The following is a 24,882-nucleotide window of genomic DNA, read 5'->3' as shown; positions in this document are numbered from 1 at the left end:
CTTTTAGCAAGATTTTGACCACTTCATTTTGATATACAAGTAGTTAATCAGCAATTTTACATAATAAATAATTGTTGAATGAATCCAGTATATGGGTAATAATAGTGTCCTGGGGTACCGCTTAAAGTTTTTGACAATTAATTTCCATTGGTAGGGACACTTCATTACACATGTCATGTATTATGCTGTATTCGTAAGTAACATTTCAGTATTTGTAGGTAAGAATTAGACTTTTGGTGGGTATCGTAATCAAAACTTCATTTTATAAAGCACTTTGAATGTATTATTTTCTTTATGTGCGTTTATTGATACTTTAGACCCTACCATGTATTAATAATGTCGGTTCACAGCGGTTGAAAGAGGATTGAAGTAAGAAACAAAGGCACTAAAGTGACTTTAATTTGCTTAATTGCACACAAATCGCTTGAAACCGTTATTGCAGACTTGTGAAGTCCATCTTGGAGTCAGTTACGTCTTGTGGCCTTTCGTTTGAGGGCAACTACAATTAGCTTTATACCAGGGTCCATCACTGTGTTGTCTAGATCATGAGACAATGAGAACAGTCGTTTTTTCCATGGTATTCGTAGGTAACCTTAGCGAAAACGTCAAAAGGTTACCTTCGAATAAATCAATTTGGATACAAATTACTCAGAAACCAGAAGGTCGGTAAACATTTAAAATGAAGCACACATGACAGTTGACAAATCCAAGTATTTATCCCCTTCTAATCTTCTTTGAATCTGATTTTTCTTTCAAATGAGCAGACCGTTGTCTATTTCAGTACATATTTTTCAACAATTAAGCCGTATTCAGTTTTGCATGGTGGGCATGTATGTGAATTCGCAACTTTCATTGACATATGATTTGATAGCAAACATACAGGCCTTCGTTATGTACCAATATGGGCAATGGCATGAATGGCGGTGTTTCACAATACTGTCATGATGTCAAATTGTATTCGTAGGTAACATTCGGTTACCGAAATTTACCTACTGAATACTTGCTTTTATTGTTGACATCTCAGAAATATTTAAACGCAGGCTATTGAAACTTGGTAGAAATAAAGAGTGTATTACCCTGCACCTATTGCTTAACTATTGTTTACTATTCTCTCACTTTGTGGAAATGACACAGCTTTTAACATGTATTCGGAGGTAATGTATATTTTTTACCAAACCTACCTTTGTGCCATTTAGAATTTCTGGCAGCTAAACACATTAATAAAGATGTCCGAATGCAATGCATTTCAGTATTGGACATATCAAAGCTTGTATCAATTATGCATTTATTAGTGATTTCCATTTTTAAAGATATATCTAGTGCTATGAAAAATTGTATTCGTAGGTAATGTAAAAAATACCACTCAAAAAATTATCACAAAAATTCATAATTATGTACAAATATGTGAAAAATTGAACAGGCAATCTTTGAATACACACCTTTCAGGAAATCAATTTAGATTCAATCCAATGATTTCTTTTCATAACTGATTTAGATGTTTTTAAAAATACTTTAACAAAATTTTTGAAAAAATGGGTAAAAATAGCATCATGTTTTGGGGTCTCTGTGTCTAAGTTTTTCACAGAAGGGGTCTTATTATATATGGCGCCAAGCGTATGATCAAGGCGCTTAATAAACACAATACAAAAAACGAATGCCAATTGATTAATACTTTTAAGTTATGGCCCTGAACATGCCGTGTACACTTTTCGTTGGATTCGACCATATGGTCATGACAATGTACAATTCTGATTTTTTATTAATTTTATAGAAAATTTGGAAGGTTAATAAACTTATTAAGGTAAAAGTTATTCAGTTTTAGTTACTGCATGCATTAATAAAGTTCTAAATTACTATCACGCTAATCCACAAAAGCGGGTGGCAGGTGTGCAAAAAGCAAAGCGCCCTTTGCGTAGGTGTTCACCCAACAGATTGTACGCTATTCTATAGTTGAGTTAACCTCAATGTTTATCAACAAAGGCAAGGGACTGGTATATCGATATGCTTGAGCGTACAACATACAACCACTACACATGTTCACTAGCCTTATTGTGATGTGGTGGGAGTTTTAAAAGCACAGGCCCTGAACAAAATATGATACGCACGCCCCGGGACGCATGCATACTGCCAGGCAAGGAACAAGAGGAATTGTGCTGCTGCATGCGCATACTGCCAGGCAATGACGTCAGAAGTCAACTCATCCATATTCATCTATGTTATGAGTATATTCGTATCTATTCCAGTTGGAATCCATACACTAAAGCCAAGAATTTTCTGCTTTACAAATGCTAAATTCCGCTTTTCTCCGCTTTGTAATTTTAGCACATTTCTGACATAATAAAATTTCACAAGAATCATTGCAATGTTGCAAAGTTGGGATGGGTGATTGGGTATCATGGCTGCAATGGGAGGTAGGACAGGCGTTGTAACGGTAAATCTATGACCCATTTCATTTAGTATTTTATTTATTTATTTTCAATTGCATTTTATTTCTCTTTTCTAGGTCATTTTTGCTTATTTTTTATTTTTTTCTCAGAAATGTGTTTTTCCGCTTTACCTCTGAATTCCGCGATTTGAGAATTCTTGGCTTTACCATACACCCTCTTTGAAAGACATGACCATAACCTTCCACTCAGGGAGTGTGATTTTCAAATTGGATTACCTGAATAAGAGGTGACTCCATTTGAAAAATACACTCCCTGTGTGGGAGATTAAGGTCATGTCTTTCATAGGAGTGTATGGATTTCAACTGGAATAGCCCGTTACGAGCTGAAGAAAGTATTAAGTGATAGCACCTATTTACGCAAGCAAAGCGTTACATGTGATCAGATTATCACTATAGAGGTTGTGCGTGAAATTATTGATTGGTTGGTGTACCATCATTCCAAAATGTGCATCATCCACATACCAAGAAGCTATTTATATGCAACCACTACCCTGGCAAATGAAAACGAGAATACTACACAACATGAACTACATGAAATACTACATTAACCCTTGCCCTACTGAACCATGTTCGTGACCTGTTCCTACAAAAAGCGTAACACGAACCAATCAATAATTTCACGCACAACCTCTATAGTGATCATGATAAGTCGCAAGTTGGGAGTTTCAAGACTTTCCAACTGTTGAGTTGCTGTACTTTGTTTTAAGACACCTGTAATAGTCAGTGGTATGTCCTCTGTGAAAGGGGACATAATATGCTGTACCCTATATTCAGTTATGTCCCCATTCACAAAGCACACACTACTGCACCAGGTGTCTTCAAACAAAGAACCACAATTCAACAGTTGCAATGTCTCGAAACTCCCAACTTGCGACTTACTGCTCATATCTTAGGAGCAGGTCACATTTTGTAACACGAACTAGGAAGAGGGTGGTTGTTGCAACCCCTTCCATATTTGTTCATATTAAACATCATATACTGTTATATGGGGTACCAATGTATAGCTATGGGTCTCCTCTATCCAGTGATACCAAAATAAGTACAAACATTCCCCCCGTAATATTGCTATGATGTCATAATGTGAGCAGTCATGCAAAATTAGGACATTCTGGCTATGTTGAAATTGTGGCTAAAAATCTCAAGAACATGCAATTTTCACCTGATTTTCTACTAGATATGTAAGGAAATGTCTATTTTAACCTAGCTACCAAGTTTTAAATCCATATCACTTGGAATGATTTCAAAAGAGCAATATTAAAATCATGGATTTTACTGCAGAAACCTATGGGGGCCCAACCAACACTCCTAACCCAATGGACAGTCAGTAAGGTGGTGGGTTAAATCAAATCTCTAAAATTAGCGCAAAGGATGGATCTACAGTTTGCTTAACTTACACTACTAAATAGACCTGTGCCATCATTGTGGATGGAGATTTCAGGCAGCTTTTTTGAACATGAATTTGACACTACACTACTGTCATTGATATTGTCAGAGAAATGTGATGGTGCTAAGCTTGCTGGCCATAAAAGTGAAGGCTAGCAAAGTATTGGGCTATGCCAGTTGAAATCCACACCCCCTATGGATACATGACCTTAATCTTATATACGGAGGTATAGATTTCAAATGGCATCACACTCTATTAGAAATTCTCACTCCCTGTGAGAAAACTTAAGGTCATGTCTCCATAGGGGTTGTATGGATTTCAACTGGAATGGCCCATCCTTGATCCCCTCCCTTCTCTTTTTATTAAGGATATGATATTTTGGTTATATTTTCAGTTCAAGAAATTCATCTTTGCTGATTACACTTGGAGAAAGTTTTCTGTTTCTTAGAAATTTGTATTTTGGGATACTTAACAAGTTAACATCACACACACTGGTAGGGTACTTTGTACTTTCACTTTAATTTACACTTTTTTTAAAGTTTATCATCATAGATTTCTAGTCTACAATAACCTGTTATGCCTTTTATCACATTCCATGTAGCTGTATTGTGAAAATAATGGAACTATATAAATGCATTACAGTGTGGTTGGCCTACTCAGTGAACTGTTCAATAAAATCTATGCAAGCATTCATACAAAGTGTCAAATGGCCTGAAACAGCGACCACACACTGTGAATTTTGTTCATTTTGAACAATTCCAAGTAAAAACGAAGTTGGTTTACTCACATTTTTAGTGACGTTAGTGGCTTCTTCAGTTTTTACTTGGAATTGTTCAAAATGAACAAAATTCACAGTTGATATCAACATTCCTAATGAACTTGTTCAAAGAGCGACCACACACATGTAGAGGGAAAAAACCTCAACTTCAAATTCAAACTGAGAAATCATTTTATTTATTAGCAGTTTTCGAAATAAGATGATGAGCCATGCACTTGTCTGACAGACAACTACTATATTTTATCTCTAAAATCGTGATTAATAAATAAATAAAACTTTATGTCGGGCTCCAACGCCAATTGTTCATTACAATTTCTCATTTAAGGTAGTAGCTAGCCCAGAGTTGAGTGCAGGCAGTGGCAGCACCATGCAGGGGGAAGCATGGGGGGAATGCCCCACCAGTCAGAACTCTTGCCCTCCCAGTTTCTCCCAGTAAAAACCCAAAATTACAGTTTTTCCTACTTCTGTGCCTGCATTTATTGTTTCTTGTCCCCCTGCATTATGTCTGTGTTTTACTTGTTTCTCCACTGCAAGTTCGGAATACCTTGACCTTTTTCCCAGTTGTTCGCATATTCAAAGTTTCCTCTTGTATTTAATTCTTGATGTGTTTTATGGTTTGGTTCCTTGGATTCAACATTACCTATGTACTTTTACTTTCCTATAAGTTCATGATCGCTATTCAATTGTATTGTTTTCTTAAATTCTAATAACAAAAGATAGATTACAATATCAGTTCAATCTTGTTAAAATAAAACATCAACATCATCAATTCAATTTCCCTTTATCTTGAGATGACTTTCACTTTGCACACCAGTGACCTGCACACCACTCCCAAGGACAATTACTGGTAATTTTTTAGTGGTAAACCACACCACTATAATTTAACTTCATAATATTTTGACTGTATCATAGCAATAATAATTGTTTTGTTTCACCCGAGTTACAAAATCATCACATGTAATCCAAGTTATCCAATCTTGCCCTGTTGAATAAACATTTGTTCATTGCAAGGTGGGACTGATAATAAGGTCAAGGATCTCATGTTATCACCTATTGCGACATTAAGGGGTTTTCCCCTCGTTACAGCTATTCCTGGCTTAAATGCACTGATAGAGGGCCTCATACTCAAAACAAGCTGAAATACTAAACTAGAATATAAGGCACAGCACACCAAATCAATCCATGTTTGCTGAATGGAGAATACTCAGTGGTATGACCAGAGAGGAAGTTTTGGTTTGGGGGTTACAGCCCCTCCAGGGTGTTAGTTTGAAACAGTCCATCTGTCATTTTGGACAGGCAGTTTGCTCCTGGGACAGGCAATATTAATGCCTATGGCATGCTAAATTCTAACAATAATGCTTGAATAAGTTTTGTGAAGTCAAAAAAAGATCAGACTAATAAAATAAATCATGGCTATATAGTATTCAAATATTGACTGCTAAGAGGGGCATGGTTAAGATTATAGGCCTTAGGAGATCACCGCGGGCCTACAATATTAACCATGTCCCAAATATAAAGCAGTCAATATTTGTTTTACATACCGAATGGATGTACGTTGATGTTGCGATTGCACAGTTTGATTGGGATGCACGTGACTGGTCAATAGTTCATTTCCATGACCGGTCCATAGTTCATTTTGAGGGCATAGCTAATTCAATGACTACACTTTCAATCAGATGACAGGTATCTATATATGAGGTATATAACAATAGCTATTTGAACTAAATGCACACACATACTCACCCCCCCTACTTGTGTGTCTGTGAGACTTGTGTGACTTTTCTTGTGTCTTTTTGACCCGACGGACACGTGACGGACGCCTGACGGACCTCTAGTGTGTCTTTTTTTCCATCTTGTGTGTCTTTTTTGTTGTACAGACTGGTTGTTGCTTGTGTGCCTTTTTCAATACCTTCAAAAATGAGCTCTATACCCCCTCGCAAGATCTTGCTTCTGTGCCTAGACACACAAGAAAAAATCAACACACAAGCTAGTTTTGTACTCAAAAAAAGGCACACAAGCATAGCTTCGTGAGAACCCCAGAAAGGGCAGAGGTCTGGTTCATCTTTTCAGAGTCAAATTTTGGACATGCAGTTTTGGTGAAAATGACAGGCACTTGTCAAATCCTACTAGCCAAGACTCTGGCTTCCACTACCAGGATTTTCAGCAACATTCTGCTACTAAGCCCCAGTCAAATAGTCATGGTTTTGAGATCACCTTGTGCCTATAATTTTAACCATGCCTGTGACCATGGGCCTATTATTTAAAGCTCAAATCCTAGGTAAGACCCAAGCCCCTCCACCACGATTTTCAGCAACATTCTGCCACTCAGCCCCAGTTTACAGCCCTCTGGGGTTGTAGGTTTCTAGGCATGCTCCTGGGCACTTGTAGTAACTTGTCAAACCAAAGGTACCTTCTTCCCCCTCCCCCCAAAAAAAAAAAAAAAAAACAAGTTTGGATATCTCTTCCCTCCCTATTAGAACTGAAAACATCCCTGTGCTGCAAACATTGATGACTTTCTGGAAAAATGGTCTCATTTTTGCTTATATGTACTATATGTAAGGATTTGTATGGGCAATGTTTAAAAGTCAGAATGTCACATACAAAATAGTACAAAAATTAACCCCCAACCCCAATGTACCTTTCTTCCATTCCAAATTATTCTGATTAAAAAAGAATGGAAGAAGAAAAATCAATAATAAAATTGGTTACCATATAAAATTATGTCATTACAGCAAATCTTATTTGTGGTTATTACATTACATACATATTCATAAGCTAATAACGTTATTTCATTGATCAATCACAAATGACAAGGTCTTTTTCCCTGTGTGTAATACTGTGCAATAAAACTTACTACACGGTTCATACCTGAAAAAATAGGGCTATGGGTCTTAATTAATCACCCCAAACATTTCTTTTGTTTGCAGCAACTGGCCGGGGATTTCCCATTTCATCCCCATCACTATGAGTTGAACACGCTTTCTATTGTTTCAAGCTCAATTTGCTCTCTAAGTGACGGTCCGTTGTGGGAAAAATCATTCAACAGAGAGTAAATTCAGCATGCAATTTACTCTCTGTTGATTGATTTTGCCCACAGGGGACCTTCACCTACAGGTAAAATAAGTCATTCTTGGCCAAACTCAAACGTTATGAACGCTAGTGGCACCGCGATAAACACACTCACAGATAGCGAGGTACAGAAGAAAGCATACACACGCCTTACATTGCGTACACACTTAGTACGCTACATGGACGCAACGCGCATGTTCCAGCTTGGCCAAGAAATACTTCAATTATCTGTAGTAGGTGGTTATTTTTTAGTACAGAATTCTTGTGATTTCTGCCAAAGGGGCCCTTTATGCATAATGGTATTTTCACAAAATTCATATTTTAACAATGTTGTTATCTAATATAAGTTGATATTTGTATATTGTTAAACTTGCAACCTAACCTTTATTCATGAAAATAAAACCATTGTGAAAATTACCACTTATCCAGTACATGAAAATTACTAGTTGCCACTAGAGGTCTACAGGTTAATTAAGTAATTCTTGGCCAAGCTGGAACATGTGCCTTGCGTCCATGTAGCGTGCTAAGCATGTACTAAATGTAAGGCGTGTGTATGGTTTCTTCTGTACTGCGCTATGTGCGATTGTGTTTATCGCAGAGCCACTAGCGTTCGAGCTTGGCCAAGAATTACTTTATTTACCTGTAGTTAGCCATGGCACAGTTCTGCTATATGCGGTACATGAATGGGAATTGAACCAGTCATAACAGTGTGTAAAGTTACGTAATTCTACCTTTCATGTCTATTGCTAGTCCAAGACTCTTCTTCCTTATTGCGGAACTATGCAATGGGCGATAAGGACCCTTATTCATTGCGGAACCATGCAATGGGCGAATAAGGACCCTTATTGATTGCAATCACTCTCTAAGAACCAAGCCCCAAGCATCTTGATTAAGGCTTCCATCCGCCAACAGCTATACTATATATAACCTTATCCCTCCCAACAATGTAGGTCCCTGCCCATGAGTGCCAGCCTTCACATAGTGCACTCTCACTTACAAAAACAAAGTGGCTGCCAGAAATTTGACCAAAAATACAAAAGTCATGTAGTGTTGGAGGCAGAAAATATAAATAGCACTTGCAAGACAGACCTGTGAACAAACGGAAGGCATGCATGGCAGTGGTTCCTGCTCATGACAGAACTGAAAACTATCACTCCTACCCTGGTACCGCAAACATTGGGGTTTTTTTTTTCAGATTTGTGCTGCAAGTCCCCCTTTGAATACTCCCTGTAGTTCACCTGCCCTTTTTCTGCAAAGTCACATTTCTACAGTATTTTCTTGAATTGAATCATCTATTGCAATAATAGCTGGTTTTCCGTTTGATCATGTGACGGCAAAAACATGTTGATGTGGCACTACCAGATTTTTATATTATTTGCTGATGCCCTTTGCAAGGAAGTTGTATTTTTGGCCCCTTGTAATAAACTTTTACTTACATCATCACATGTTTCAATAGACCATTGCAAATCAAGATCAAAAACCAGGTGCAGCGACCAGAGAAAAAAAACATGTACCACTGTTCAACAAAATGGTGGACAAGATATGTCATGAATCATGGTACCCTTTTGAGCAAAAATTTGTGTTCAGGCTAAATAGTGGTTGTTTTTGTTAGCGTTGATGACCCAGAGTTATAATCACGCTCTCGTCGGAAAACTTTAATTTGAAAACGACTAAACTACTTGAGGGTTCATGCAACATAAATAATTGTTTCCAATTTTTACCTCAACATATTTTCAAATATATTCAATTATTAATGCCTCTATATCATTCCAGCCCATGATTTTGATGTTTATGTATGTTTAATCCTATCGCCTCTATTTATTGTGTAAAAATTTGACATGTTCTTACAAAATTAGAGGCAAGTTGCAAACCTTTATTTTGAGCTCTGTCCAGATTTGCATTCTCTTGATCAAAAGCTTTGAAATGATATAACTTGTCAGGTTACTCCCTCACTTGGTCTTCAAAAGTCAGTATTTCAATGAAGAATTCTATTATTTTCTATTGTTTTCTGACATGTTCAATGAGCCTGATCTCCTTTTCTTCCCTGGTGATTTTCTGCTCATTCTGTGAGAAGGCCTCAATTTTCTTTTAATGTTTTTAAAATTGTAAAAGCCACAATGTTATGAATTTCATTAATACAAATTAGTGAATCATTAACCGTCACACTACATGGCAGCCAGGGCTAGGTTAAAGCCACAATGTTATGAATTTCATAAATACAAATACGTGAAAAATTAACCGCCCTCATGATCCCGTAACAGCCAGAGCAAGCTTTGACTTTCACATAACATTCCTGTCTTTGTTGAAGCATAAAAACGGGATTCTCCCTTTTCGTTACCTCAATACAATTTAATGCATACATTTCATGCATCGATGCAAGGTATTTGAACTCACTAGGGGCAACATCACTTCAGGCATATGCTATTGCTGTTACAATCCACACACCCCCTGTGGAAGACATAACCTTAATCTCCCACACAGGGAGTGTGAATATCAAATGGGAGTCATCCATTCAGGTAACCCCATTTGAAATCTACACTCCCTTTGTGGGAGTTTAAGGTCATGTCTTCCATAGGGGGTGTATGGATTTTAAATGGATAAGCTCATTGGTTGTATGGTGTCTTAGGTCACTGTGGTCATGGTTTTTCTCTACGGCACAAATACTGTAAAACATGACCTGTTCACATGCATGAAAAGTTTGTGAATTCAGCGAGTACAGTTGATTCATGAAAATTTCATGCACACAAGTATTTTTTCTTCCTATAGGTCTTTTAAGGAATCAGATAGCAATGTTTGCACAGTATTTTTTGTGCCTGAAAGAACATCAGACACACCAAATTGCATTCTGAATACTAGGAATGTCCTTCTGATATAAAATAATTTTGATTTTTTGAAATTCGCGATTATATGGCAAATTATTAAAAATTGATTAGGTCTTATGGGAAAAATGTATATCTTCAATACGAAAGGTCAAAATTTTCAAATGATGGACGACTTTTCCTCCCAGCTACATCCACCCAGCTGAAGGCCAAAGGTTTTGGCCGAAACGTCGGTGATTCCATCTGACCAAAAAGTGAGTTTTTCTGGTTGACCAGATTTAATTATCTACTAATTGATCAAATCCCAGATGACTGAAAGTATACACAGTGTTACACTTTAAGTACATATTATTAGATTTTGAAAGTTTGCTTCGAGGGCTGTTAAATGTATAAATATTTATTAATTTGCCATAAAATTTGTATTATATCGCGAATTTCAAAAAATCAAAATTATTTGATATCAGAAGGACATACCTCGTATTCATAATGTCCCACAAAAAATACTGTGCAAGCGTTGCTATCTGATTCCTTAAGGAAAACATGAAATTTTAATGCTGTGAAAATATTATGCTTTACAGTATTGTCAAATATTATGCTTTACTGCAAAAATATTATGCTTTACAGTATTGTCAAATATTATGCTTTACTGCAAAAAATATTATGCTTTACAGTATTGTCAAATATTATGTTTTACTCCGAATATATTATGCTTTACAGTATTGTCAAATATTATGCTTTACTGTGAAAATATTATGCTTTAGTATTGTCAAATATTATGCTTTACTGTGAAAATATTATGCTTTACAGCTCAAATATTATGCTTTACTGTAAAAATATTATGTTTTACAGTATTGTTAACTATTATGCTTTACTGCGAACATGTTATGCTTTAAAACATGTCTGGGGAGAAATGGGCTATTCTAGTTGAAATCCATACACCCCTGTGAAAGACATGACCTTAATCTCCCACACCAGGGTTTTAGGCTTCAAATGGAGTCATCCATTCAGGTAACCTCATTTGAAAATCACATTCCCTGTGTGGAAGGTCATGAGTTCCACAAGGGTTATATGGATTTCAACTGGAATAGCCCAATATGAGATATTTATATTTACTTTGGATCCATTGCTTTGTGTTTCTTGCCATGCATGAGTTCTGCCACCTCTCTATCTGCATCCGTACTATCACCCGAGTCATGATGTCTCTTCACACCTCGGCTTCCTCTACTTGAGCTGGCATCGTACCCAGTGTCTGGTGGGCTCTTTATGTCTGGTGGAGCAACTGTAGCAGTCTCATGGTATGGTGCAGGAATCTCTAGCGCTGGTTGGGGATCAGCGGGGAACTGTTCTCTGTATTGCTTGTAAGAGATAACTTGGTAGAGTGGGCTAGGTTCGATTCCCTTTAAAACTAGACAATGAAAAGGAATGAAAAACAGGTGGAAAATGTAATAATTAAAACATTACAAAAATTGAGAATTGCTTAATCAAAATAATCAAGGGAAGACAGCACGTACACACTCAGAAAATCAAATTTTTAATCTTTGTTTAATCTTCATCAAAGAAGAAGCTATTTCCATAGTGTGTGCATGGTCTAGGGCGAATTCTAAAAGTCAAATTCTAATGACTTGGCTCTTCAGTTATTCTGAATGACTTCAGATAAGACATCCATGGACGAAAAAGATAACAGACCGCGTGCAGGCAGTCAAAGTCTCAGCATCACCCGATAATGAGGGCCGATTGTTCCATGAAATGCGACAGGCACAACTGCTACGCACTTACTGCATATTTTTACGGTCAATCACGTAATCGCGAAGGCACGCAACGCTGGCGTGATTGTTAGACACGGCACAATCGAACAACCAACCCTCATGAATATGCGAGAATTCACAGCATACAATGCACAGGGACTTTGACTGTTGATACATGGTCTGTAGTAGTCTGTGAAGACATCATTGACAATGAACATGATTTTTTTTGTTAGTGTAATAGACCTTTTGAGGAGGACCTTTACAAATAACAACAATCATGTGCGACCATCAAATCATATCAACCATTTGAAACATATTCGACAATATGGCAATTTGAACATGTATTCAACCACACAGTGGACAGCGGCGTCACGTAAGAGCACCACGGTACATGATTTGTGCAAACACGCAACATGCTCATTGAATGCGCTGTCACCTTAATAAAGTAAGCGATAGCACCAGGGTGCAGTTGATTGAGCAAATTTGCGATTGTCTTGATGCTGGAGTTCTATTGTTAAAGAAATTTCAAATTTACAACTTTCAGTGAAATGTTTAGAAATTTTGAAAAATGACTCATGATAGCATGTACTTAATGAGAACACCTACCATTTACAACTCAAGAATGAGTTACCGCGTGTGGAAGCTCATGTAGGGGGCCTACATTTAACCCTGCATAATACTGTTATATACAACTTATGAAATATTTCTCTAAATCTAGTACATAACAATTAAAAATGCAATTTCACACTAAATATATTATTAATTATATTAAAAGTTACATTACAATAACTTTCACAATAAACTTCAACCATATTTTATTCAGTAATATAAAAAGGCGGGCATTGCGTAACACAAAGGTGGCTCAACTTTCTTGTGCAATACACTGCTTTTTAGAGTAGAATGCAGACCGCCACGTGGAGCCCGCACATCCAATGATCATAATTGCATGACCATGATGTCATCATGCGATATTCTATATCAAAATACATCAATCGACAATGTTTTGAAGCCCGCCGCCATGCCATCAATGCCTGTAGAAGATCACTGTAACACTATTGAAACTGGAGCAGGAAATGGCGCCACTGAATTTGAATTGTTGTGTCACATGGCTATTTAGCTTACCTCACAATCAATCTTACATGTAGTCTATGATGAAGTCTTTAATTGATACACACATACAGCTGAAGGTTCATATGATTTCTTCCTTGTATTGCACTGAGATGCCCAGACATAATTAGCCTTCACAAATATCCTTCATATATTTTTTCACTCCCAAGTATATAACATGTTTTAATTCCTATGCACAAATCAGACAACTCATTAAGCACAACCACTTCTGTAAGGGTCCATGTACTGGGCTATTCCATTTAAAATCCACATACCCCCTGTGGAAACTTATAAAGCCATCTCAATTCCAATTGTACCTTATGGCCAATCCAGATGGAGTATCATCAGTATTTTCAATGGCAGTTTCACTATGGACCACAATGGCCTCATCCCAATGGCATAGTTCAATAACCTCAATTAAACAATCATAGTGCAAAATTTGACCTCAAGTTTCAGAGTATGAGTTTTGTACCCAAATTTTCAAAGGTCATTCAATGAATGTGCAAATGTGTTGAGGTTAAAGAACTGTGCCTTGATAGATGAGCATGTTGTGGATCCTAGTGTTTCATGTTAAATTCTAGTTTATCAAATCCAATTGGATCTTACATACATGTAATGGGCTATTCCACTTGTAATCCTTACAGTTACACCCTCTATGGAAGACACAACCTTAACCTTCCACACAGGGAGTGAAGATTTCAAATGGAGTCACCCAGTCAGGTTACCCCATTTGAAATTCACACTCCCCATGTGGAAGATAAAGGTCATGTCTTAGTTGCGCATATTTCAACGGTTGCATTATTTGCCAAATGTAACCCTTGGGTGATTTCTCATGCAACACTCAATTATGTTTCCTGGAACACAATCGCTTATTTGTTTTCCGTATTTACACACAAATCCTCATGATCGTACCTAATCAAAACCTAATATTTGATCAAAACATAATGCCAATGTAAACTGAACTTTTCTCAGATGACTTACTGATAGGTAACCCTGGCTAAAAATGTAACACTTTATTTAACCTGAACTCTCCCAAAAGATGTATGTATAACCCCACATCCTACATGATATTCTGTAGACAAAGGCAGCCTACGTGTACAAGTCCCAGTAGTTTTGTCCTGAAGACTTCAGAGCTAATCCTGACAAAAGCTTGATAGTTTTATACTTGTCTGACAGAAAACTCATTGAAACCCTCAATTTGTATAATGAATACATGTTGTAAAAGGCTATCAAGCAAATTGTACAAGCTTATCTCTTTTCTTCAGTGCCTGTATTTCTGAGACGAGTGAATGAAGGAATTTTAAATAAATTTTGGTTTGATGTCGTCAATGGTGAAATTTAGCGGGTGACAGGCGTCATTTCAAGCCTGTGAGTCTAATAATGTGGCCTGTTGGGGGCAAATCAGGCGAATGTTTGCAATGTAGACCAGGCATGTTTTGCAACAGCAACTGATCATGAGGCAACATGTTGAGCAGGTCACTTATCTCATTGCGACTCTGAAAACTTTCAACAGCACACTTAAGGACTTTCAGAGTATACGTATTAGAAAAGTATTCATTTGAGACCAAGCCGTGTTAACATGTATGTGATATAAGATGGTAGATACAATTTTTTTTATATCAGGCGATATATACAAGGCTGGTCTCTAAATAACACTTTCATTGTCATTCAAAAACAGATCAACCCTAAAATTATGTTTGGATCTAATTTACGACCACTTTGAGACATTTTTCGTAAAGTTCACTTCCGTGCATGAAGTTTGCGACACCCGAGTTCTCATTCACGCGCGCGAATGCAAAATACCTATCCATCTTATGTAGACTGGACCAAAGTCTGCAAACAGTTGATACATACCTGAATCAGCCCTGTCCTGGTTTGAGAGTGACACAAATGCTGTAGTACTATCTATCCATCCTATATAGACTGGACCAAAGTCTCCAAATAGCTGATACAGATCAGAGCCTTTCCATTCTTGCGGGAATGTAACATGGAACACATGGGCTCGACTTGGCTGTACTGCATAAAAAACATCAAAAATATTAAAATGGTTAATCACAACTGCTTACAGAGAAGTGCGGCACTTGTTTACCTTATTTGCCCATACACAGCGTAAAAAACAGAAGTTGGTTCTGATTGGCTAATTTAATTATCCTACAATCATAATAACAGACCAGTAATATTATGATTGGCCAACTGCATATCAAATCTTATTTTGACCCTCACGAAAGAAACACAAAGCCATGCCTATGTTGCTCATTAATAGGGTGCACGCATTGATCATAGCAAGGAAGCATTTTGTTGGGGTAGGGGGGGCTTGGTTGGGTTGCGCTAATTAAACAAGTTTTGAATGCCCGATATGGTTTTAGGAGAATCAATTCAGTTGAGAAGAATCTTTGTGACAATTTATTCCCCAAATTATGTTGTTGTTGTGTACTTTTTGGGAGGATAGTGTCCTTGATTTATATACCATTCCAAGTCTATCTCAATACTTCTCTGTATTCCTAAACCATGCGACTTGGGGATGATTTGAAGTGACCTCCACTAGAGATGAGTCTGGTATTATTCTTTGCTATTATGTTAAGAGACATGTGCAGACCTGCCTACCTCTGCCACAAAACTGTATTCTGAAACACCAAAAGCTGTATTTTTCATTAACAAACTGTATTTTGTATGACGGGATGAAAACACACAGGCGCTCTTGCTATCTGGAAACATCTTGATGTGTAACAGCCGGCAAGTGCATACTTTTGATATGGATGTACTCATATTTAACCAAAAATCGTTTGGGCTTATATCACAAAAATGTTTCTGTAAAACCTAATGGATATATCTAGCATTGTGCTATTCCAGTTGAAATCCATACACCCCCTATGGACGACATGACCTTAATCACCCACACAGGGAGTGAGAATTTTGAATGGAGTTACCTGAAAGGGTGGCTTCATCTATAATCTACACCCCCTGTGTGGGAGAACAAGGTCTTGTCTTCCATAGGGGGCATATGACTTTTAACTGGAACAGTCCATTTTCTGTTTCATATTCTTATATTAGTTCAATTAAGATGCAGTTTTCACCAAAGCGTAGTCTTTAGGCTGCATAAAATTAATGTTTTGGTTCTCATCCGGAGGAATTTCATGAACTAACAATCGCAGGAGTTTTTTTGGGTTTTTTTGGTGCAATTTAGCAAAATTAGTATTGCTAGCAAGCAATTGTAATCCTTTTTCAACCTATTCCTGGAAAATGATGCAGTGCTTTTTAAGTTATGAGGTGTTCAATTAAAATTACAAAACACTAATTTTTATCATCATAATGAATTGCTGGAGCTTTAACCTCAAACCCAGACAGTGATGCGGGCAGGGACGAGAACAAAAAATTATTTTATACGGCCCTACAATGTGTATAAATGATGTAGATACATCACAACTGAATGCATACAATTCATTGAAAGCACCATTCCATCATGTATACAATAATGTTGCCTTGTTCTACCAATTGATGAATTACCATATCCAGGTCAAATTGATCATAGGATCATTTGTTCACAAAGACTCATGTTTTTCTCCCATAAAACATTGTAAATAATTTATGTCAAGGTTGATTATTCAGGGGGGTACTCACATTTATTTGGTTTGGGTATTGATGTGCCTTTGAGATTCTTATGTAGACCCATATACATATTTTCCAAGAAAACAGGACACATTTTTATACCAGAGACCCAGATTTTTTGGCAAATTTAACAAATGTCTAATTCTTTTTTTTACAAAATTTCATTTTTTTCTTGTTGAAAATTGGGCTCCAGGTGGGTGAACTTGGGGCACGGAAAATTACCCATCTTATACCAAAAAACGACCTAGGAAAGGGGCCATTGTTTACCAGAGGCCTGACAATGAGCCCATATATGTAGCACATCCCCGTATGGTCATTTGTTTTGTTTTGTTTACCCAGGTTGGTCCGTGAGGGACACATGCTAATCCATGGGAAATCCATCGACCGTTCCAAGCTCATACAATAAAAATGCACAAGCCTGGATAGCCAGTGTACGCTAATAAGATGCATGCTGGCCCAGATAGCTTTGATAAATAAAGCAAGGAATGGAAGAATATAGCAAGGAAAAGGAGAAAGGAGAGAAGGTCACTCCCAAACACAATTGTACAATTTTACATTTAGCCCTTACTTTGTGAGAAAGGAAATTGGAATTCCAATCTCAAGCCCCCCCCCCCTCGATTGCAACCCTGCATCCTGCTTGTCAAGTTCTCTCTTTGTTAGATGCTTTAATGACTGAATTTTTAATGAAAACTAGATGACGCAAATAACTGAATGGCATGGCATGCCATGTACTTTCACTAGGCATTATATGTTCCTCATATTCAGTTTCCCCTGCTTCTCTCTCATATCTTTGCCTACATGTATCTATCATGATCATGTTACAGTATGCAACATTTGTTCTTTTAGTCAGGGTTTTCCAAGAAAAATTACCACCTCAAAGCATTTCACCTTGCACCCCATGCTACAGGATGTATCAAAATTATTGGTACCCATCAATTTTGATGTTTATTGAAAAGCCTGCCTCTTCCCAAAACAACACTGGGAAGAGGCAGGCTTGTGTCAGACTCATCCATAAACTGATGGGTACCAATCCCCTGCGCCAATCCCAGGGTACCAATCATTTTGATACAGCTTGTGTTGATGCACATCAGATGCAAATATCTCTTCCGGCAAATCTGCATGGTATCCGGTTTGCTCACAAAATCTCTTGTTAAATTACAAACGCGGAAGTTAGAAATAGCCATTGCGTAAATCACACATCTTTATGATGCAATATCTATGTATAGCAGACAGAAAGCCTGTTCCGGCAAACCTGCATGGTATCCGCTTTGCCCACAAAATCTCTTGTTAAATTACAAATACGGAAATTAGAAATAGCCATTTGCGTGCATAAATCTTGCATCTTTGAGATATATGACTAATTCTACCTTGACAGACAGGACACATTTGATCCCCTTTTATTCTAGAAAACTATGGCAAAGAAAATATTCATGGGAGAAACCCAAACTTGCTATATTTAAAAATAAATTTCCATCTACGGTTCTGGGCACATCCATAACACAACAACTGGATGAAAATTGCCTGATGGACATGGCATCCTTTACTACTGCACCATTGTTTTTTAAAGTGAATACTTGCAAAAGCCTACCTATTTCTGAATGCACGATTCACATCGCATATCTCAGCGCAAACCTGGTTTTTATTGTTTGTAAAACCACTGATTCTGCCAGGGCACTGGCAGTCGACCAGGTGTTGGATATTGAAGCCATCCCTTATATGATACTGAAAAACTCTTTAAAAATAATGAACTACCAGGGTCCCAAATAAATTTCCTAGGACATGGATAAAAAGTCCTTCTAACTATGTCCCTGTCAACACTCTGGGTAAAAGTCAAAAGTTCTATTTCAACCAGGTCACTATAAAAAAAATCTAACTAACTGCCTTTAGGTTTTAAGCCCATTTTGGATTGAATAATTTTGAGTCAGTCTTTCAAAACCAGTTCCACCTGGTTTTTATGATTAAGTTAATCAATAACCTTGCTGACCAATCAGATTGGAGTATGGAATCTCCTCTTGGCACGTCCCCCTTTCAGATCTATAGTCCAATCAGTATACCAAGTTTCAGTGCCACAATGTTCCCGGGTGATGTTCATGGCTTGCTAGATTCCCCAGCTTTCTTCTCACATGCTATGGGCTGGCACAACCAACTCCCTGCTAATTTAAAGGGCATTCTAAGTAAGAAATTATGTCACTATATATACACATGTACAAATGGGCTATGCCAGTTGAAATCCATACACCCCCTATGGAAGACATGACCTTCCACACAGGGAGTGTGTATTTCAAATGGAGATACCTGAATGGGGGACTCCATTTGAAATCTTCACCCCTGTGTCAAAAAATTTAATTCATGTCTTCCATAAGGGGTATATAGATTTCAGTTGTAACAGCCCAACAATGCTACCTGCCACAGCAAGAGGTGGAATCCCAGCTAGGTTCACAAAGTACTTTATTTGATTTCTTGGAAACTTGAGCTATTGAAGAAAGAATTTGGCACACATTCAAATACCTTACAGCAAAATTCTCACACTGAACTGCAGACTTTTTTATTGGATTTAATGTTCATAGTTTATCTATGCTCTAATTAATTGATTGCAAACACACAATAAATGCAAGCTTTTCTCTAAACTATAACATAAAAAATGACTTTATTTTGATACAAAAACTAAATTGAGGTATTCCAGTTGAAATCCATACACCCCCTATTTGGGAAACACAGGGGGCGTGCAGATATCAAATAGAGTCACCCATATTCAGACACCCAATTTGAATTCACACTTTCTCTGTGGATGATTAAGGTCATAGGGGTGTACAGTTTTCAACTGTGACAGCCCATAATTAACAATTAAAATACCATGCTAAAATTCAACATGAAATTTATACACTGCACAAAACTGACAAATTTAAGCCACATGGCTTTAGAGCATGCTCACATGGCTCTAGAGTACTTCTCTTCTCAGAAAGCTATGGTGACTACATGGTTTGCCAAAAATTTCAGCCAAAATATTGTGTCAAATAATCGAAAAGTAGCCCAATTTACCGCTTACAATTAGTTTCTATGGCACAGTTAAACTACTATAGGTCGCGGGGGACAATGTTAAAAAGTCGCCCAAATTTGTTCTTTACCATTGGTTTTTATGGGACAGAAAATGATCAAAAGTCGCGGGGAAAATCTTCAGAAGTCGCCCAATTGGGCTACCAAATTGCAAGGTTTGGCAACCCTGATGACTACATGTATACATGTTAAATACAATTTCCGCATTGCAATTAGATGTAGCCTGGTCTTTGTGATACGGTTGGTTGTATTTCGAAACACAGCTGTAAATAGGTTGCAACCTGTACACACTGGTTCAGGGTTCATTCCCGCCCATGTGATCAATGCGTGTTAGCACCGCGTTTCACATCAAATTGTTTGTATGCATCATAATGGATGCATAAAATGTCATGTGGTTTCGTTATTGTGTAAATTGGAAATTTGCATATGCTTTAAGGTTGCACAATTGATTTTCCGTACAGCCCAGTTTAACCTTCAGATAGTATTGGGGCTGTGCACATTTTCCACAAGTGCCTCCCCAAAACATTTACATGGGTAAAGTTTACCATACACACCATTATAATGCGGCCTGTCCACCAACATATACCTCAAGTCAATTTATCAAGAAAGTGAGATTACATAGTGTTTTTAGAGACTAAAACTAGCTTCTTTAATAAATGCACCTTGAAGTTATAAATGAATTTAGTGGCCATTTTCTCTTCCCTTTATTTTTTACATTTAAATGTCTCTATCATAGTGAAACTAGCCTGTCCAAATTCAGGTCTATTTTGGCAGGATATGTCATAAATGTTATCAATTATATTTATGTTCATATTTACAGGCATGTGAATGGATTTTTTTTAAACTGCCTGAAAAACAGACTGGAAAAAAAAAATAAAAATGCATAAATTTGGACAATAAAACTGCCTGAATTCAGGCAAAAGCCTGAAAATTCTCATGCTTGTAATATAATTCTATGTTTATTTCAAACACGTCTTTGGAATGAACATTCATCTAATGAATCTACTTAAAATCTGTCAAGATTCAAAATAGGATATAGATTGTTTTTTATATGAATTATTGAAGTGCATTGCATGGTATAAATCCCACTTCTTGGTGTTTCTTTTGTCTATATGATTTACCTAATAGACATTCATATAAATGATGTATTTATTTTTGTATGTGTACGTGTACTAATGTGAACATTGGAGTTTGGCTATGAATCGGACCCAATTTGTTCTTTGCTCTTTGCCTTTTTACATTAGTTGTTTTCTATTTCCATTGCCAAATTGATCTGTTGTATCCATTTAGCTTTAGTGTGTTTTATATTTTTATTTTATGTTAATTATGTTAGGACGAGTATACATTTAAATGTGGTTGCGCTTGCATATATAGCTCATTCAGTCAACCAGATTTACTTCTTCAATGTACACTTTTGTATTTTGTTTTATTTTGCAATTTTGCTCTATATTTATATAATAATTCAATATTGTATTCAAAAGTTAATTCAAACAAATAATATTAATATACAAAATTATAGATATTGGGGTATATTCACCCCTCAGTAACAGATTGACCTGTCAGTTTTCTTTTATTATTATCTTCTGTCTTTTTAATTGTAAATTCTTCTCCTTTATTTCAATTACAGTGTGATTATAACTGAAGACCGAATTAAAAGACTAGTTTGCGTATGACGTCCTGTCAACCAGACCAAATATGGCCTACTGCGCAGGTCAGCAACCAATCACGTCGCGCCTTTGCTCTGACGTCATACGCAAACTATTCTTTTTAATTCAGTCTTCAATTATAAGAGGTTAGTCACAATATTATAGCACTGAATGAATGGCAAGTCAAAGAGTAATCAGGTGAAGAGGTGGTGTTCCACTTTGTTCCACCAGGTTTCACTACCATACGCCTTACCTGTTCTGAGAAATTGTATCCAAATTGAATCACAATTAGTTAGCTGTGCTCCTCTGCCAAAAAGGGAATTATCATCTCAGCAGATGGAAGCATAGCATAGCTTTGAATTAGTTTTGAAAGATTTGCTACAAGTTAAAAATGTGATCAGATATTATTCTGTCCTTACATAGACAAAGGAATTATGACCAAGATTTGAACCTGGGACCTCTAAGATTGTAGACCAGTAGTAAGATTACAGATATTTATCAAAAATGCAAAGGCTAGTTAAAGGGAACACTGTTAAAAGATGGATCAAAATACGACTCTAATTGAAATCACTGTTTAAAACCCAACCATCCTCAGCATATGACATAAATCAGGAAGTTAGATAAGGCAATATTACAATATCATCAAACATGGGTGTGTTCTGATGATAATTCAGTCATTTGATAAGAAAAGAATGCTAATATCCTGGGAACTAATGGCTATTGCTTTTAAAATCCATACACCCCCTATGGAAAATATCACCATCAAATGGAGTCACCCATTCAGGTGACCCCATTTGAAATTCTTACTCCCTGTGTGGAAGATTAAGATTGTGTTTTCCATAGGAGGTGTATAGATTTCAGCTGGAACAGCCCAGTAGAATCAAACAGATTAGACCCACAGAGAACCGACCCGCCATGTTTGCATGTCGCTTGTGGTGGGCAAAATAGTTTACCTCTGGGTTCCTTTGCCATGCACCTGATAAACTTTATTTAAAGTGTGTGTTTGTATGAGTTCTGTGTCTAATGCCGTGTGCCAATAATGCACGCTTTGCAAGGATCAAGCTTATAAGTCAAAGGCACAAAGTTTAAGTTAAAGGCACAAATTATTGTGTGATTTCAGGGTTTTACTGATAAATGCAGGAGGTTCAATATTTCTGTCTCCATGCATGACAAACCAATATTGGTGATTTACCAAAGCATTATGTTCAGGGCAATTCTGAGTCAACAAATGCTGGAGGTATTTGTGTACATCCATATCAAAACGATGCACTTGTCGGCTGCTACATGTGTCTCTTTTTACATAATAGCTAGGAATAAATACCAGACTCATGATCTCATCTCAAGTGGAGGTCACTTCAAATCATCTCCATGTCAAATAGTTTAAAAATCCATAGATCATTCCTCAACCATGTGACTTTGCGATGATTTGAAGTGGCCTCCACTTGAGATGAGTCTGGTATTTATTCTTACCATATATAGCAGCAATCATGCATAATAAACCAATATGGGTGATTTACCATAGCATTATGCACGTGACAATTCCGAGTCATTCTCATTAGGATATAGCCACACCTAGCCAGGGAATATAATTTACCCAAAAGATCAAACATACAAAAATTGGTCCCCTTGAAGGTGTGTGGTCAGATTTTTTCATACTGTGTTTTGTTCCACACATTGAGGCCTTTACCATCATCCGATTTCCGACGATTTAATTAAATTGTACTTTAGACTTTAATTTTAAAAGTAAAAACATGTTTCACAGCGGCCCATAGAACAGTATGGGTGATAACCACCATAGGGGATGAGGCTATCACTTTTCCATTCACAACATCTAAATGGTACATATTTTAGGCCTAACATTCCAGTTCACTGGGATTATGAGCAAAAAAAGAGCTTTCTTCTGATGCCAAAATTTCGATTTTTTTAGGATAAAGTGGGGGTAGGCTTTCGATAAGGTATATTTATTATTGCTGATAGCGATTGATAGGCAAAAGTGATGCATGCTGGGAATGAAACAGGCTCAAAATTGACCGTCATGAGTGATGAATTTGATAGCTTTTGAGCCCTTTTCATTCTCAGCACGCATCATGTTTGCCTAACGATTGCTATCAGCAATATACCCTCTCTGGCTATCAACAACATCAATTACAGGCAAAATGTATGATTTTATAATATGAAATTAGTTAATCTTTTTTTAAACCTGATTTTATTTTTGGTTTAATTGTAATGTTTACACATGTCCCAGCTTAAATGGAATCAGTCAGTCTGTTGTGTTTGTTAGGCAAACGGAACAATTAAGTCATCCATAGTACTCCCACATTAAACGGCCAAAATAGCCAGTGTGGGTTCTTTCATATCTTGTTATTTCAGCTTAAAATGGATAAAAACCTTTCCTGACATTTATTACTATTATATTTCAGTAAAGAATAACAAAATTAAAATATGACGGAAATCATACACTATGGCTTTAAATACAAACAGGAAATTCTAAGTCGCATCAGTTGCATATTCACTTTTCAAAACAAAGACGTCCTGTGACGTGTTCATCATGAGATATCGAATTAGCAAATGACATGATATCACCAGTTTCACTATTTAAACTGGATGGGTAAAAGGTACAGAAGATGAACTTGTGTTCACAGACCGGACCACTGCACCACCGTGCCCATATCAGATGGGCAGTAATAACTCAAATAAAACCAAACTTTGTACCTTGACCCATATCAAGACTCACAGTGTCACTTGAGTTTTAAAAGCAAATTTAGAGTTCCTTTAGATCATCTGAACGTGGCCCGTAGACAAGGACAAGCACATATGTGAGACAATCTGCTCCATGGGGGCCAAAAGAGGCCGTTTTGAAAATTTAGTTACTATAATTATCACCTTATGCAAACACTCAGCTATCATACACTGAAAACACCAAAAGACTTGTATACTTGGTTTTAAAGTTATGTGATGCGTATTTTCTTATGTATTTGATTGTTTTTTTCCCCTACATATTTTTGCTTTTATCTCAATTTCAAATTTGCCGCATTTGGCCCCCATGGACTAGATCGGGTCACATATATAACAAGGCCACCAATTTGTGACTCAATGGTTGAAAGGTTCCAATTTTGTTGAGGTGGTGGTATTTTGAAATCTTCATCTCCTAAGCTTGAAAATGATACATTTAAAATTAAAGTTTATAAATGGTAACATGTTTATAAGGACTTGTTAATTATTAAAATT

General features: G+C 36.9%; 1 protein-coding gene across 2 annotated transcripts in view; it reads right to left on the bottom strand.

Annotated features, from left to right (window-relative positions):
- Positions 1-24,882, bottom strand: part of LOC140151130 (poly(A)-specific ribonuclease PARN-like) — a 55,683-nt gene that overhangs the window by 13,700 nt on the left and 17,101 nt on the right. For both annotated transcript variants that reach the window (XM_072173350.1, XM_072173351.1), the window contains exons 16-17: positions 15,203-15,364; positions 11,610-11,901 (exon numbers count right to left, since the gene is read on the bottom strand). In XM_072173350.1, the coding sequence (XP_072029451.1) occupies positions 11,610-11,901; positions 15,203-15,364 (454 nt within the window). The remainder of the gene's footprint in view (positions 1-11,609; positions 11,902-15,202; positions 15,365-24,882) is intronic.

This window comes from Amphiura filiformis, chromosome 4 (genome assembly GCF_039555335.1).
Source record: "Amphiura filiformis chromosome 4, Afil_fr2py, whole genome shotgun sequence".
In the NCBI taxonomy this organism is placed as follows: Eukaryota; Metazoa; Echinodermata; class Ophiuroidea; order Amphilepidida; family Amphiuridae; genus Amphiura; species Amphiura filiformis.
This window is presented reverse-complemented; position numbering and strand designations above follow the sequence as displayed.